The sequence below is a fragment of the Neodiprion lecontei genome, chromosome 4 (genome assembly GCF_021901455.1).
Source record: "Neodiprion lecontei isolate iyNeoLeco1 chromosome 4, iyNeoLeco1.1, whole genome shotgun sequence".
Lineage (NCBI taxonomy): Eukaryota > Metazoa > Arthropoda > Insecta > Hymenoptera > Diprionidae > Neodiprion > Neodiprion lecontei.
In genome coordinates this window covers 26404346-26421172 of record NC_060263.1, presented here as the reverse complement: position 1 = coordinate 26421172, position 16827 = coordinate 26404346, and the positions used below count along the sequence as shown (strand labels likewise).

General features: G+C 39.2%; 1 protein-coding gene across 2 annotated transcripts in view; it reads right to left on the bottom strand.

Moving 5' to 3' along the window:
- Positions 1 to 16827, bottom strand: part of LOC107218602 (extracellular sulfatase SULF-1 homolog) — an 86586-nt gene that overhangs the window by 2101 nt on the left and 67658 nt on the right. For both annotated transcript variants that reach the window (XM_046738605.1, XM_015656523.2), the window contains exons 6-12: positions 16519 to 16694; positions 10161 to 10271; positions 8300 to 8583; positions 6129 to 6470; positions 4551 to 5200; positions 4164 to 4346; positions 296 to 1295 (exon numbers count right to left, since the gene is read on the bottom strand). In XM_046738605.1, coding sequence (XP_046594561.1) covers positions 296 to 1295; positions 4164 to 4346; positions 4551 to 5200; positions 6129 to 6470; positions 8300 to 8583; positions 10161 to 10271; positions 16519 to 16694 — 2746 coding nt within the window. The remainder of the gene's footprint in view (positions 1 to 295; positions 1296 to 4163; positions 4347 to 4550; positions 5201 to 6128; positions 6471 to 8299; positions 8584 to 10160; positions 10272 to 16518; positions 16695 to 16827) is intronic.

The window sequence follows — 16827 nt, the reverse complement described above, 5'->3', positions numbered from 1 at the left end:
GAGAACAACATGAATATAATATTATTTACTCGTTTCTCTTCTTTCTCCTCTTTTCTGCTCACCCTTATACCTTAAGAGTCAACCACACTCGTTTCTTTTTGCAACAAATTCACGGAAGTGAAAAGAAGCTGCTGAAGTTTAATAAAATAGCATCTTCAACCAAATTCTAATGGCCGAGATCTTAACCGGAAAAAATCACTTAGGTATACGTATGTGCACATACTGCAAAAAGAAACAAATAAGATTGTTTCTCAATTCCATCAAAATATTAGACGTAATAAAAAGAGGTCCTCACCTTGCTTGTACTTGCGGTCGGGTGGTTCAAGGATTGTCACGTCGATCCTGGCGGGTCCGAGACTCCCGGTCGTCCTGTTCTTCAATGGTCTGAATGTCCTCGGAGTCGTCGTTGTCGTAAGACTGATTTGCCCCCTTGCGTGGGGAGGATTTTTCGACGTAGGCCGAAGGATTGCGTGGGTCGTTGGAGGAACGGTTGATGACGAGGGTTCCGTGTGCCGAGTCTCAGGTGCGAAGGTGACGCCCGCGTGATCCTCAGAGTGGTTTCGTTCTTCCTCCATCGAGGCGTCGGTATCTTCGAGAACCAAGGGGGTTTCGACGTCGTAGAACTTATCCGTCGGGGAAAGGGTCGACGTCGTAGGGGTCGAAACAGCGATGGAAATGTGTTTTTGCCGATGACCGTGTCTGTGGAGTGGCGTGACTTCCTGTTGCACCGTGGTTTCGATTGTTTCCGGTAAGTTGACGCCGGCAACATCCACGTGAACGCTGTTGGTCAGAATGGTGCTGTTTTTCTTGTGATGATGAACCTTTCTGCGTCGATGGTTAGCCCGTTCCTCGTCGGTGTCGTTCATGTTCTCCCCAACGTCCTTCTGCACCTTCGGTCTTCGCGGGCCTTTCCTTCCTCGGGAAAATGTCCCGTTTGTTGCTCGCTGCTGGACTTCTGCGGTCGACGGAAGCTCTTCCTCCTGAACGAGCTTCGGGACTTCTGTAGTTGTCTGTAAGAGCGGGGACGTAGTTTCCTGGGACGCGAGAGTCTTCGGCGATTCCTTCGTCGACGTTAAATGGGCTCCGATTGTACTCATGGGAGTCTTTGCACTGGCTTCTGTTGTGCTGGTGGGCGACGTATTTGGTGTAATTTTCTCGTATTTTCTGTGGTGACGATTAAGGTGAAGTTTTTGATGATGCTGCTTGTGGAATTTACGAGCACCGCCTGGTTCCTCGGCATCTTCGTCATCATCGGCGATGTGCGGTCGCATATTCATCAAATGACGCCGAATTTCCTTGAAGACGAATTGATATTCGTTATTTAAATTACCTATCTTTGATCAGTGAGAGGCTGTAAATCACAACCGAAAATCACTGCTGCCCATTATGGATTCCAAGAGGAAGATAAGATTCCAGAATTTAAATATTACGGTTTATTTATTGAAATATAAACCAGGTCATGATCAACTTTTTTCAAAATCTGATAGGTCTTATAAGATTTTACTTATGCCATGTTGTTAATATACTAATGGTAATTGGCACAAAGTGCGTAGTCTTGAATTTCGTGATGGCTTTGATTCTCCCTACGTGAAGAGGATACTCTGTTCATTTTCTAAACAATTGAACTATATCACTAGTTATTTTCTGCAGGCTCGTAATTACGGCACGCGGATGTTGGCGAAATCTGTTCAACGTAACTTAATTCACCCTACTCACGAGACGCTTGAATTACGATCATGAAATGATAACGAAACAACTGTTATACCTATAATGCACAAGTACAGGAATAGCTGCAAGGCCACGCTACGGAAATTCTAGGCTTTTGAAACTTTAATTAACAATCTGGTTTCATTAGGAATTCTTAGATTATATTCAACGGTTGAATTTGCTATTCTACTCTACGATGCAGTGAGCGTTTATTATCACCACTATAAACAACAAAATATTATATCTCTTTGTTAATTGATGAAATATAGCGAGTGTCTACCATATTTCGTTTGGAAATCGCCTTATCCATTCTAAATTATACTTGAATGTAGTACATTTTGCGGTGAAAAGCTTTTCCGCAATTATTTCAAAGTAATTTGTGGTATAGCACAAAATACGCCTGAACATACGACCTGTATCTAGGTTTAATACACGATGAAATGTGTTAAAGAACTTGCTCGAAATAGCAGCGATGTTATCAAATTATCCTTCTTTTTATCTTTTATCATTCCTTTGGTAAGAAAAATTTTCAACGCTCTCTGACGTATAGAGATAATCAGATATTTATATCAAACAGCTTTTGAGTAATCAAAAATATATTTGAAAGAAATTATAAACACCAGGTGCTTTAACGTATTTTCACAAAAAAGTTTTGTTGTTCGTCGAACTTATGCAGTTGGCGATATTTTGACATTACGTTATAGTCCTCTTTATAATTTTTCATTGTGGAGTGACGTGAGACGAAGAAGGAACGTGTTATATATATATAATTTAAATAGGATAAGACGATTGCCGCTTCTTTCATTCATCTTCCTCGATACTGGCACCTTGATTTATACAATTTCAGCGTGGCAAGTTGAGCCGAAAAAGATACGAAAGAATCAGTTAGATTCATGGAATTAACTTTGTCAACTTTTCAGGAGTAAACAATTACCACTTTTGTCAAATGCAGTGAAGTCTCTTGTTAACGATTTTGAATTATGTTTTGGTTATCGATATTCTATGAATTGGAAACTTCATTCATTTCGGTTATATTACCTGCGAAAAAACGTCGACATTTTACCCTACTCATAGTTGTAAACCATACAGAAAATGTTCATGTGTTAAATCGCAAAATTTTTTGAACGAATTCAGCGGGTAATTTATTACACGATTTATCTCGTAAATTTGACACAATATGTAAGAAATAACACAATAATTTACAAAAGTACGAATCATCAGATATACTAGATCAAAAATCGTACAGTTAACTAGTATTGACTCTACATGATTTTTGATCTGGTATATTTACAAGATAAATCATGCAATAAATTAGACGTTGAATTCTTTCAAAACATTCATTCTTCTTATAATTGAACACTTGAACATTTGTAGTAGAAGTAATCGACTGAAGTAACTAAATATTACAAGAACTCCGGGAATAGCGTAATTTCTACCTACAAATTGCGTCTCCCGATAAGTTTGATGATATATTAATAGCATACACCGTTGAATCGCGCGTGCAGCTTGCGGATACAAAAGAAGGTCACCTGACGAGGAGCGCCAGTGGGAATCGAGAATAGCTGCCAAGTTTGCACGCAAGGTCGCGAAAGGGTGATTCTGGAAATTGTTAGGAGTGCATGCAGCATTTGGCTCGGCGTTAATAACGCCATAAATAGCGGCGTTCCGCATCGAGGAGAAACACCGCAGGATGCGGGTTCCACTCCGGAGGTTCGTTATGGGATGACCGGGTCGTCTCAGTCGATCGGTGCAGAAATTGGCAACAGTTATCAGCGAGGAGCCAAATGCGCTGCACTTGTTACTGGCGGATGGAAATTTGATGGACCAGATCCGGTAGCCTGGGATCGGAATGCAGCAGTCACTGATCCAGGATTTGGTCAATGAGAGTAGATGCATAATTCATCTGATTCCGGGATGCATCGGTGCACGCCCGATTCGCACCATAAATATTTCAGAGCTAGGTTTACCTACACACATCTGCACACGCGTATTTGTACACATGCATACATTAGGGTGTTTCATTTGTGGCAAATATTTTGATACATAAAAATGGTTTGAAAGATATTTCAAATGACTATTTTATCACATCGTTTAAGTTTTGACAAAAATCACACCTTTCGAATGTTAACGTGGACAGAAAAGCTTCGATCTTTTGAAATCGAATTTAAGAGATATCCTTCCGCGAGGATTTTCATCCTGCTATCTGCAACTTGGTATCGAAAAATAACTATTCCTTCCAAACGAAACACCTCGATAAATGTACATATGTACTTACGCGGAACCCATGCAGTAGATACGCACGATGGTATGTACGTAACTGGTTTACGGATCGGTGGTTAGACAGGGAGATACAGGTAACGACGGCTAACCGGATGAGCCGTGGCCAACTGACCACAGGATATTCACAACCAGCAGTATATATTCCGTTCGCGTGAACGTATGGCGAATCCACTCACTTTCAAGGTTTCCAGCTGAATCCTCATCGATCTGATCTGCTGCTCAATCTGACGCCTCGAGGTCCGCCACTCTGCTGGATTCTCGTAAACGGCCTGGCTACAATTTACCCCACCGTTGGGAGAAACCAGACATCTGGGCACCGAGTCTTGGTCCACTTTTGTCGATTGGTCAACCCGCGATTTCTGGAAACAGTTGGGCAGTTTTCGAAGCGATAGTTTCTAACGAACCTGAGACACCGACACATATTTCAAATATGACTGTACAATTGGTTCACGATCAGTCATCCAAGAATCCGGAGTTGAAGAAGTTTATGAAATATAAAAGAAAGCTATATCCATATCGAATTCCCAACGATTTCATGACGCGTCTTATAATTCCTAACCCACCTTCAAGTCGTCCAGTTCTTCTTCGATGCTTTCCATTATCTTGGTAACGTGATCGATGGTGTCCTTCTTCTTGACGCTCCGTTTGGATCTGATGACGTTATGTCTGCGCACAATATCGTCAATGTCGAGTTTTCCTTTGACTAACTGATCCAAGTCGGTCTCGAATTGCCCCGGGGAGTAACGTGACATGGAATTGAAATGCTGGTCCCACAGGGGGTCAAGGTCTTCTGGATCGAGGTCAACCGATCCTTCGAAGCGGATTGGACCCTTCGAGTGTCCGGACTGGTTTTTGAATTTATTGTAAACGAAGTTTTTCTCGGAGTAAACAATCTTCGCACCGATTCCTTCCAACCTCGCCGGGTCTTCGAGATGATCCGCGACTTCAGACGGTGTTCGAATGATTGCGTTCGTCTCCAGATCCAGGCTGTTGAGCGATCGGCGATTCCTCAGCGTCGAGTAGTCCGCTATATCCTCGGGATGTTCCGTCTCGAATAACATCGTTACGGGGAAAAAATCGTCTTCGTCCTCGTCGTCGATCGCACGGCGATCTCGAAGATCGTCCAAGTCGTATTCTTCAACTGAGTTCTCATCGTCAAACTCCTGGCGAACGTCATTGCGAATGTTTTCCTCATCAACAACTTCTCGTTTCCCTGGGGTCAAGGCAATAGATAAATAATAATTTGATAAATTGCACATGAAAAACGAAAGTCTGTGTTTGTACTGACTGTCCCGTGGCTCGAGGATAGTAAGCTCGTAGCGGTGTTGTGCATGGAAGGTAAGGATAGTGGAGCTCGACTGAAATTTCTCTATCGTGCATGCACATTGACTAAGCTAAACATGAAAAAAGTGGTTATTTAGGTACCTAGTTGGGGTATACATTTTCCTTCACCTCCGATTGACTGTAAAAAAAAACTTGTTACGATTTTGAATTCGAAATTTGGTAATTTCAAATGAAGGTCGAAAATGCAAGAAATTACTTGTTTTGGACTAAATTTGATATCTATATTTAATTTCTTGAAAACGTTGATTGCGCATCTGAGGTGAGAATTAAACAATTAAAAATGGCTCTATCTTAAATTTTCTGAGTCAAGATTCGTAACCAGTTATGGCCAAAACCCCCGAAATCCAAATTTCGAGTAACTCGGAGGCTAGGAAAAATGTATGCCCAGGATGAATAAATAGCCGAGTATTTTTCACCACACAATACGCGCGATAGAAAAATTCCACATAAATTCATAACCTCTATTTTTGATCCACGAAACCTTTACGGAACTTACTAATCGCAATAGTTACGGGACATCTTGTATTGCGAATAAAAATCTAACGCTGTGACATCTTGTGGCAAGAATTGTATTATTCCAACTTCAACTGTTCCATATTTAATGTTAAAATACCTCATTCGTTATACTTTTTGCAGTATACCGATTCTATATGCAAAAGCTAAAGCATCACAGCTTGCACTAAGGTGTCTGTACTTTCATATTCGCATAATTGACCGAAACCAATCCTCTGACAGAGGAATTCCCGGCGCCATATTGCCACGTCCGATCCGAATAGTTACGACCCAAGAGAACTCACCTCTTCTGAAAACGTAATCAATGTCTCCGTAAATTCCGCCTCGACGCTCCCGACGAAGACTGTATTTCTGGCCATCGAAATCATTCGATTCGAGTCTCGTGTAAACGACGCCGTCGGGAGTGAAGCAGGCGCACTTCTTCGAGACCTTCTGAGTCTGCGGCGGAGAGTACCTGCATTTGTAGCGTCTCCACCTTCGCCCTTCTCGTTCGCAACGCCATTTCTGTCCTGGTACACAATCGGCTTGAACCTCAGGGCGCGAGCATTCCATCGCCAGGCGTTCGTGCTTAGAAGGAAAGGGTGAGAGGACCGGAAGCACGCGGTTGTCCAATTGAATATCCGGGCCTAAAGAGAACAACCTCATTTTCATCATTCAACTTCACACATTCTGTAGCTTCCATACAGTTGTTTACTTAGGCTACCCATAAAAGCTTTTTATCGGTATAATGTATCGTAGTTATTAAGTTTCACTTTAACTGGATCAACGGTCGAAGTAAAATTACAGTTTCGTTGAGGAATTCGATAGATTTCGCAAATTCCATTTTTAAAAACATTCACCTCGAAAATGTGGGCTTCTCATTCAACAATTTTTAATATTGAAACGCAATTTGAGCTGGTTCTTTCTTAACTCTCTTTATTGTATGTTTACGTAATGACGATCTTTGCATTCGAACAAATTCCACATTTTTTCTACCTGTATTATACTGGCACAGGGTATAGTTCTTCAGTGAGAATCGGACCCGAAGTTGGAATATACCATTTTCATTAACCGTAACTCTCGTTGATCTCTCTTCGTAGTTCTTTCGGCCCTCAAACTCTGCCGTATACAAATAAGCTCCTGCACTTCGGGTTAATCCTTAACGACCGCACGAGCCTAGCCGAAATCCCCTTATCTGGTCCAGAAAACCAGTAGTTTGCCTTGGGCTTAGTACATATTTCAACCGGATAGAAATTAAAGCCGATTTAACAAGCTGGGAATTTGCTGTGCTTCGAATATAATGCGGGCGCAATAGTCAAGTTTCGGGTGTACTTACTTTGTCACCCTATAAAGCGTGTTGTGCTTCGTCGTAATTTTGCGTTGTGCGGGTATAGCGTTTCCTCACAATTTGATAGAGGAGGCGCTCAAACTTTGACGATGTATGCAATCTGTGACTGAATACGTCCGACAATTTTTGAAAGACTGATATGCTTGTAACGAAATCTACCAGCCGATTCGCCGATTTTTTTTTTTTTTAACTTTCATTCGCAGATTCTTGATTCCCGTGATTTTTAAAGATGTTTTACAACATGAATGATGAATTGAACTTTACGGTCTTGATGAAAAGTTACAAAAAGAGGGGAAAATGGTTGGAAATTTTTTCAGAAATGTTACTTATGCCAATGATAGTGAACACGAATGAAACAAAATCGTTACTTTGTATGTGAAATGAACCTGAAAAAATACGAATAACACAAGCTAAGATATGTACAATTTCAGAAAAGGTTTCATCATTCGAACCTTCGAAATGATAAAACTCTTTTGATCTCGTTTTAACGTTTTTGGACTTATTTTTTTCATCATAAAAATGACCAGAGATCGCCTGAAACAAATATCATAAATAGTTATCTCAAGAGTGGATAACAGATTTGTTCAAATAGGGTACAACGGATGTTCGACATTTTTGCGTCATGACTAGACTACAGTGTAAGATTTCGTAAATATTTTCAGACGCTGTGCAAAACGAGACCAAAAATACTGAAATCGGATCAGTGAAATGACCAAGATTTAACCATTGCGAAGATTCGAATTATACCCAAAGACCTTGCTCAATTAGTTAACATCTTAGCTTCCGCTATTCGAATTTGCTGAGATTCATTTCTATCACACAGTAGCGACATTGTTTCAGTCGCGTTTATCGTTATTATCGCAAATAACATCGCCCAAATTTTATTATTACGTTTTTTTTTTTTTACGTATGACATTGATTTTTATCGACAAAAATGTGACAAACAACTGTTTTTAAAGGCGAATTGAATTTTGACCACATTTCGAGCCATTAAAGCCTTTCCAATCCCCCTGAGCTCAAGTTTACGAATTTTTCAGTTTTTCTTGCGGCAAAAAGTTTGGAAGAAATAGCAGTAACGGAATAATGAAAAAAACGAAATATTTCGACGCCCATTCCCGTTTAACTCACCGGCGTCATCGGGTCCAGAGTCGTCGAAGTCCTCGTCCTCCGAGATGTCCTGATCACTGCCTGTGTCGTTCTCCAGGACACGAGGCTCGACGCTGACGTCGGATTCCTGTTCCGTCACTTCCTCGTATTCGGCTGTAGTTTCCGGGGGTTTGGCAGTGGTTGAATTATGGCGTCTCGCATCCCGGGCCTTCGCCTCGGCGATTGATTCCGGTGTCTCCCGTCGGCCGGATGATTCGATGAGGAATGTGTCCGGCCACTTCATTTTCGACCTTCGACCGTGCTTGCTGATGCATTGAGAAGAAAAAGAAGGATTGAAGCAAAGACGAAATTAGCTCCGTTACTCGCTCGCATAATCTCCGACTTCTCTGCTTCAAAGGCCTTCCTTCGCACACGCCTCACTCTCTGTCCGACCACAAAGGCATTCCGGAAAAGGCATGTGTGCATGCACGCGTGCTCGTGTATTATACATATACACTAACTTTCAAGTGCACTTGTACAAGGTGTCGCCCGAAGGTCCCATGCTGTGTATTTTTATCGTTTCGAGAGACGTGGAGTCTCGTTTTAAAGAGACTCCGGTCCGTGTACGAGCTAAATTTGACAATTGGGGAGGGAACAGTTTGTGCTGCGATAGCCTTGCAATCACTCGCTGAATACGCTCGTCCCTAGTACGAGTGTGAGGAAAAATCAATTTTTATCGTATGATCAAAGGTTCCGGCGTTCCAAAATTCATTTCACCCAACTCCTGTATTTTCTCGAGGCTTCAAGGTTAGCCTGATTCAGAATGTCAGGGTTTCCAAATCTTAGCAAGCATCGAAAAGTTTTGTAAAAAGTTCATCTGTTTGCAGAGAATAGAGATGATTCAATTTCGCTCAAATTATTAGAGTTTTGTTTTTAACTAACAAACCCGATCATACCAGTAATTGAAATCAGTCGAATAATTTATGGTAGAGGTAGTTAGAAAAATAATAAAAATGATCCTGGAATCTGACAGCAATAAGTGATTTTTTTTTTTAGCAAATTTAGAAGTTTCCGTCTCATGTAACCGCATTATTACTTCATGATCGATCACGTGAAAGAAGTTTCATCAAGCCTGAAGGTCCAATAATACCTACTTAAACCTACGATTGTTTCTGCAAGGTGTAGAAAATTAATTTCCTATGAGTGATACATGCGGCAAACGTTTGTACCACGAATTAAATTACAGTTGACGTCAAAGGAAATTTGATAATTTTTGCCAGATCAATTATGCGGAGCACGCGGAACGCCCTGAATTTTTGCAAATAGTTGGCAAGATTCTGATGAAACCTTAAAGTTGCTAAATTAAATTGACGTGAACTTGTCTCAGTTGCGCAGTGATTTCAATTTAATTCGAATGATTCATAACGGTCGAGAAAATTTTCGATAACATAGTAAAAGTTTAAAGTTGACAGTAATTATAGCTGTATAATAACAGATACTAATAATACAGAAAACCATTTATAAAGTCAAACTGCGCTGAGGTATGGAAAAATGTTTCTTCAAAACTTGAACTGTAATCGTGAAAAATTAAATCAAACTTTACTCATTTCGTTTGCCGTTTCTTATGCGTATAAAATTTCAAATGGAAAACATTACTGCGCTTTTTTTACGTTCTTCTTCTTCTTTTTTTTTTTATAGCAGATATTTCATTTGCATGATTACGTCTACGATCGCGTCTAGCCATATGAATCTGTTCTGATTTTATTGCGCAATAGCGAAATTTCGTTTGCAGATGTTGATTGAAAAATTTTCGAGACGAGAAAACCACGAGGTTGGACGGAATTCGGGCTACAATAGTAATGGCTATCAAATAAATTGGTAGGTTTATTCGGCAGGGACTTACTTGTGAAATAGTTTCATGAAAGATCGACCATCCATCTGAGACGGAGTGTCGACGCCAGCGATGTCAAGGAACGTCGGAGCCAAGTCAATGTTCAGAACCAAATCATCGACTCTGAAATATATAAAACAAACAACATTTGAGCTGCAAAATTTTGTTGTTGCTTTCAGAGAAAGGATCACAAAGCCAAAGGATTTGTTGAATTTACTAAATACTGACAATAAAATATTGCGAAAGAAATGTGTTTTTGATTCAAGAAAATGTTATTTCATCTAGCAAAAATATGATTGGAACAAAAAATTATGTTAAATTAACAAAGCAATTTCTCTTGCCATATTTTGTCGCAGTATTCAGTAAATTCGTGAAATTTTTTCTGCTGTGAACTGAGACACCAAGGGGATAAAGAACTCCGAAGTCTTTTCTCGCTTTGTACTCTTTGTTTCACAATAAATTCGCATTCATTAGTGCAATAACTCCGCAGAGCTGGAATGTTGGATCAGGCAGCGTTGTGATCAATTGCTATGCTGCATGACAAAGCGACAGAGTAAATTACAAGCAAAAAAACGTGAACCGAGCACGTGGAATTGTGAATCATGACAAAACGCGGTAAATTAAAAATATCAGTTTTTTTTATCGTTCTGAGACCTTCGCGTTTACTTATTACACGCTATTTCATTTATTTTCCAATTTACTTCTACTCGTGTCTGCATAATCTGTAACATGTATCAATATTTGTCTCGTGACGAGCTTACGAAAAGCCCGAAATTATTCATGAACTTTGACCTGCCCGCAAAAATGTGATAGAAAAAAAAAAAAAATTCCTGGTCACACAGTCAAGCATGATTTTTATGTGCACCAGTTAAATCTTATTAGAAAGTCCTGTGATCGCTTCAATTTTCGTTGACAAAATTTATGCTTTTGCCGAGTCGATTTTTTTCGTCTGAGAAGTATAAATCATTGAAGACTATGTCAATGCAGAATAAAAATAAGCGTGTAATAAAAAATCATCACAGAAATTGGAGTTTATATTCGAAGGTGCAGTTTTTCAATTTCTCAAAATTGTACAACAATTTAACCTGAATTTCATACCTTCAACCCCAAAACCGAATCCGTACTAGATTTAAAGTTCCCCGACACATCCAATGTTATTTCCTTTCTCACGATCGCTGATCGATCACCAATATCAAGAGCATAATTTTCGTTCATTCAAATCATCGAGCAATCAAGTTTGATTCAGACAAGCCGCAGCAATAATTGTATATCGGCACAACATTCGGTAGGCGTATAATTCGATAAAATTCATCGTCGAGATGATGAAATCATGCGCCGAGATCCGGCCTTAAATTCGAGCTGCGGCTTTTCCATAATTGCAGATAATTATGGAACAACGTGTGATATCCGAATAAACAGATAATCAATAGAATAATGAAGGGGGCAGGCGACGGACGACGTGCGAGGATAACAAGATTATCAATTATCCTGCGGTAGTCGCGACGCAACGTCGAGGATGCATCCCGGACGCGAAGGATATAATTGTAACATAAATTCAACCGGATGGGTTCGCAACATGGTGCGAGTCTCTGAAACCGCAAAACCGGCGGTTCCTACTCCGTGCAATCAGCGACACCATCATGCACGGTATTGTAATGGCGTTTCTGTGTCGCTCGGTCATTCCGGATTTGCGGGATTCGCGTGATTCCAGTGCGAGATAAGCCGAAGCCATCTTTGGTAAAAAGAAAGCTAAATTATGGAACTCTAGTTGATATTCTAGAGAACTAGAGAAAAGCTTTTTGATACATAATTCGTTTTTTCCTCTTTCATTTTTCAGGGTTGCCAAACGCTATTGCAATATCGACTGTAATTGCTCGTAATACAATAATCCAACGAATGTTGTTTCGTGCTTTATCTAAAATCAGTGAAAACCATACTTTCCCCCCCCCCCCCCCCTCCCTATTTTTAAAATTTCTCGCCAAGAAAAGTATTCTACCTATATAGGCATGCGTCAAATCAGCAATTCAATTTTCCAGTGAAAAATTGAAAATCTTTATTTTTGTGCCAATTTAGTCTTCAGTCTGTGCGGTAATCAAATTTCTTTATAACTTCAATTATTTTACCCATAGACACACCCGTAAATGTAATATTGTCATATTTTATGAATACTTGTGTAAGGATCGAACAATATCTAACATAAATCTAAATTATTGCAAACAGATTCATCATTAAAAACTCCACTCCAAGAGCCCCGAAGTGAGGAAGTTACGAAGAGACTGTGGTGCCACAACTGACTTTTCAAAAATGATTAATTTTTTAGTTAGATGTGCAATATTTTATCGCATCGAATTTACGAGCTAGGTTGTTGTTTTTCCAAATCCAGCACGTCTTACTATTATTTTTCACCAGGACTCTATTTTCTTCCAACTATTGTAATAATTTGATATTGTTGCAACCATAAATTGACGTTACGGCCTTATTGTATAAAAAAAAAAAAATGTAGTCAACAAAAGCAGCGCACATATTTAACGTCGCTATTTGTTAATTATCAGGAAATATGTTATTGACAAAATATAGTTACTTGTAGCAAAAAATTTTCATTCCTATAATATTTAAACAATTATCGTATCGGTGCCTACCCATTTTACCAGCATTACTTCCGTAGTAAATATTAAATAAAATTTCCATCAGAACACCTAGACTCGATCATTTAAGCGTCCTGCCTACGTATGGATTGAATATATTAAAAAATGTGTAACAACTTGGCGTCGATAGGCGATAAAGAAACTGTCGGAAATCGAATTGAGGCTGCACGTATCCAGATGGGAATCGTCTGATCCGTCGGATAGCATCGAGAGCCACCCTGACCATCGGACAGATTAAAGATGCTTCGGATTCTTCGCCGCACTAATTGGTCTTCGGGTATTTAAGATTAGATCTTGACGATGAGATCATATGTTAGAATAATCACGAACCGTGAATGACGACCTGGAACTTTCATAATACCGTCTCGAGGTCTCGTTACCTGTACAGTAATCTCCCTTTCAAAGTCGTGCTCAAATTTCTTCGAGCTTGTCAATATCGGTGAAACCTTGATGCGGGTAATTCGAGTTTTTTTTTAATAATCGCTCAACGTGTGTTAAGACTTAATCGGCTGGCCAGTTTGAATCAAAATTCTAAAAATATATTCACTGTAAAAAAATATAGCAACGTTACTTTCTCTAATAGTTGAAACAAAAAAAAAAAATTTTAACTGTTTTATTCACTTCCGCCGACATTTGATTCAAACGAGGTTGGCTGATTCATCTTTAATAAAAGTTAACGAAAAAACGTTTAACTGTAGAATGAGAACGCAGAGGGAGAGATAAATGGAAGATAACCGAGTAAAACAATTGCACCGAAATGAAATAGAATACACTATTTTTGAAACGTTTGTAACTCGTGTTTTGCGATTGCACGGCTAGCCGCATAAAAACGGAGATTGATTATTCGAAATAAAGCAGAGCATGGGAAGCGACGTTAGAGGAGGGAGATTAAAGCGTCGGAGCTTTGCTTCGTACGCTGAAATTCGCAGTCTAGCGCTAAATTACCAGCGATTCGTGTAATCTACGATGCGAATTTCTCTGTTGGCATACGATCCGTTCTCTGTTTATTCTGAAAACAATCACTTTTACTGGTTCTGCAGACTCCGTGACGCAGGCGAAAGCGTTGCGCGGTGGTCGGAGTCTTGAAATAAAGGTCAAAGGCTCGAATCAATTTCTTTGCAATTTTTATTCCACCTACGTCACCGCGGTCCGCGGCGATTCGACTGCACATCGCGTTACGTATATATCTAATACACATTATACATGTATACGTGAATGCGTATGTATCAAGCAACGCAGGTAAATGTGTACCCAAACTTTGAAGACGTCGGGGGAATTTTCACGGTCAAAACATTTGTAAACGAAGTTGAAACTTTACAGTGCCTCATCGTCAGATGTAAGCGCCGAGCATTTCGAGGTAATTTATTATACACGCTTTGCTGATTCAACTGGCAAAATTTCATTGCACAACTGTGTAGAATATATAGGTTTGTATTATACCACTTTCAAATAATGTGGTGATTTTTTTTAATTCCGTAGAATTTTCTTTTGTGTCCTTTGGTTTTTGGAAAGGAAATTCTGCGGGGAATTCAATTCTTCTCAGCGATGCAAGAATTATTGGTTTTGTTTCGAAGGTGACCTGCTAGTTATTTTTAGGTTGTGAATTAGAATATACATATATATATATCAGATTATTACTCTACTGAAAATTCATTTGCATCAATAAATATCGTGGATTCAATCAATTTTATTTAAATCAATTGAGCCGTAATCGGTGCAAAAATTAAAGGCGATCACTTTATTTCAACGTACCTGTAATATATATATATAGGGTAGTCCAAACGAACGTGAACAGGGTTTGACCCCGACTCCCGCCTAATTGTTTGCAGACTTATTTCCTACTTCCGCTCTACCAAATTTACGTTTTCTAATTTTTTCAGATTATTTCCACTTGCCCAGAAAAACAATTTTTTCGGCTTTACAACATTTTCTCAAATGAAAAATCTTGCAGCTGGTTTCAGGGGTAATAATCAATGCAACAAAGAATGTATATTTTCAGAATACTGCGTCAAAAGTTTTCAGCAAAAATTTAGAAAAGAAATTCGCAGAGATAGGTATATGAGATACAAGTGTCGAAAATTTACGTAAGGTGCCATCCATAAATTACGTCACACGAATTTTAGAACTTTTAAACCCCCCTTCCCGTCCTTGTCGCAGGTTGTCACATTTTTAGGACCCCTCCCCCCTGATGTGACGTCACAAATTTTTCAAACTTATGCATGTATTTAAAAATAATCAAAAGAAAGCAGTTATTTTCATTTTGTTCTTATTTTTATTATATAATCTTTATATATAAATTTCGTGTTTCAGTATTTTAAATTTTAACATGTAACCTCACAAAGCTTTTGACCCTCCCCCCCCCTGCCCCTTGGCACACTATGTCACATTACGGTGCTATCCCCCCCCCCCCCCCCCCCCCCCCATTAACGTGTGACGTAATTTATGGATGGTCCTTAATAGCCAATTCAACGTTTTGAAGAGAAAAAACGTGTGAGAAAAATTTTCACCAGGGAGGACCGCGAAATTTTGACAAATTTGTCTCACGTGGTGTTTTAAAATTGACAAGAAAATTGAACACGCAGTAAATATATCCGCACGTTGACAAATGTTCTTCTACGTCGCGGAGAGTCTAGTTAGCCGGTGGTTTATGCCGCTGTAGTTGAATGAACGGTGAATTAATTTGGCTAAATTTAGGACTCCGCATTTCCGTGAAGTAAAACGACGTCGTGCAAAAGCTTTGCGCCAAAAGTAGAAGAATTAATAACTTGAGCGTAGAATTTTCACAGGCACCCCACCAGCTTTCACGTACATTATAAGAGGCTGATTATAAGCGGGATATAAGTTTCAACGTGAAATTCCTTTGCGCAGCGAGTTTTCTCGGTTAATTTTATTCCGGGAAAATGATCTCGTAAATTTTTCCTAAAATGCGTGACTTGTCGTGTTTCTTTTATCCCCCCTTCCTCGTCTTCCTTTATACTCTCAACTCTTTTCTTTTCCTTACAGCTTGTTACATTATTCTACTGTATATTTTATAATACAATCTTTACACTAAAAAACAATTATTATTATTATTGTAAGCTCTGCGGAGTTTTCTCATCAACTCGATGGTTAACAACTGAATTTCAAAGGATTTATGGATTCATGAGGATATGAGTATTATATGAGTACCTTCGTTGCAAAGTTTGGATTAAGGATGTTTGCGACGTACAGTCAGCTCGAAAAAGTGTTGAATTGAAAACGCGATAGAACAAAGCCTAGAGTAGTGTCACTGGATTTAAACTATAAAAATGTCATTATTCTAACTACATAACAGAAATCACATTATATTCTATTATTTTTCTACCGAAAAAAATTATATTGCTTATGCGATTTTGGCAGGACCATTTTACTGGTAAATGAATTGTCCGTGATTAAAAATAACATCAATCTCTCGTCCAATCACAACTTTATCATCTAAAAATTACAGCGTGGCTTTATTTTGGATTTTTTGTTTCTTAGAAAATGATTTCAATTCACACTGAATTGATTGATAAACAAATAATTTAAAAATAATGATACGTTTAAAAAAAAATGAAATTCAGCGCTTGAACAATTTTCTGGATTACAACGATACTTTTTTTTGTAAATCTTCACTAGACGTTTTTTTTGATGTGTTATACTTTCGTCACGTTTTTGATTCGACTGTACGTCACCAACATCCTATGGCGTGTGTTTTTGAAACTTACACAGAGCCTGGCTCGATCCCTGGTCCCCTGATGAGGAAAGGAACGCGGACGTCGAATTCAAACGGAAAACTTTTTCCCTTTATTAATCCAAATTGACCCAGATGATAGCCGTGGTCAGAGGTGTATATGATGTAGGTGTTGTCCAGTTCCCCCAAGTCCTTCAGCTCCTGATATATCTGCGAAAGTACAATAATTCCATTTCGTTATTATTATATTGCAACGATTTGCGCTTCGAAGGTGCAGCTTGTAAACCTATAACGCCTCGGCTGTGAGAAGTGGAGAAAGTAACGTAGAGATTATTGGTCATGG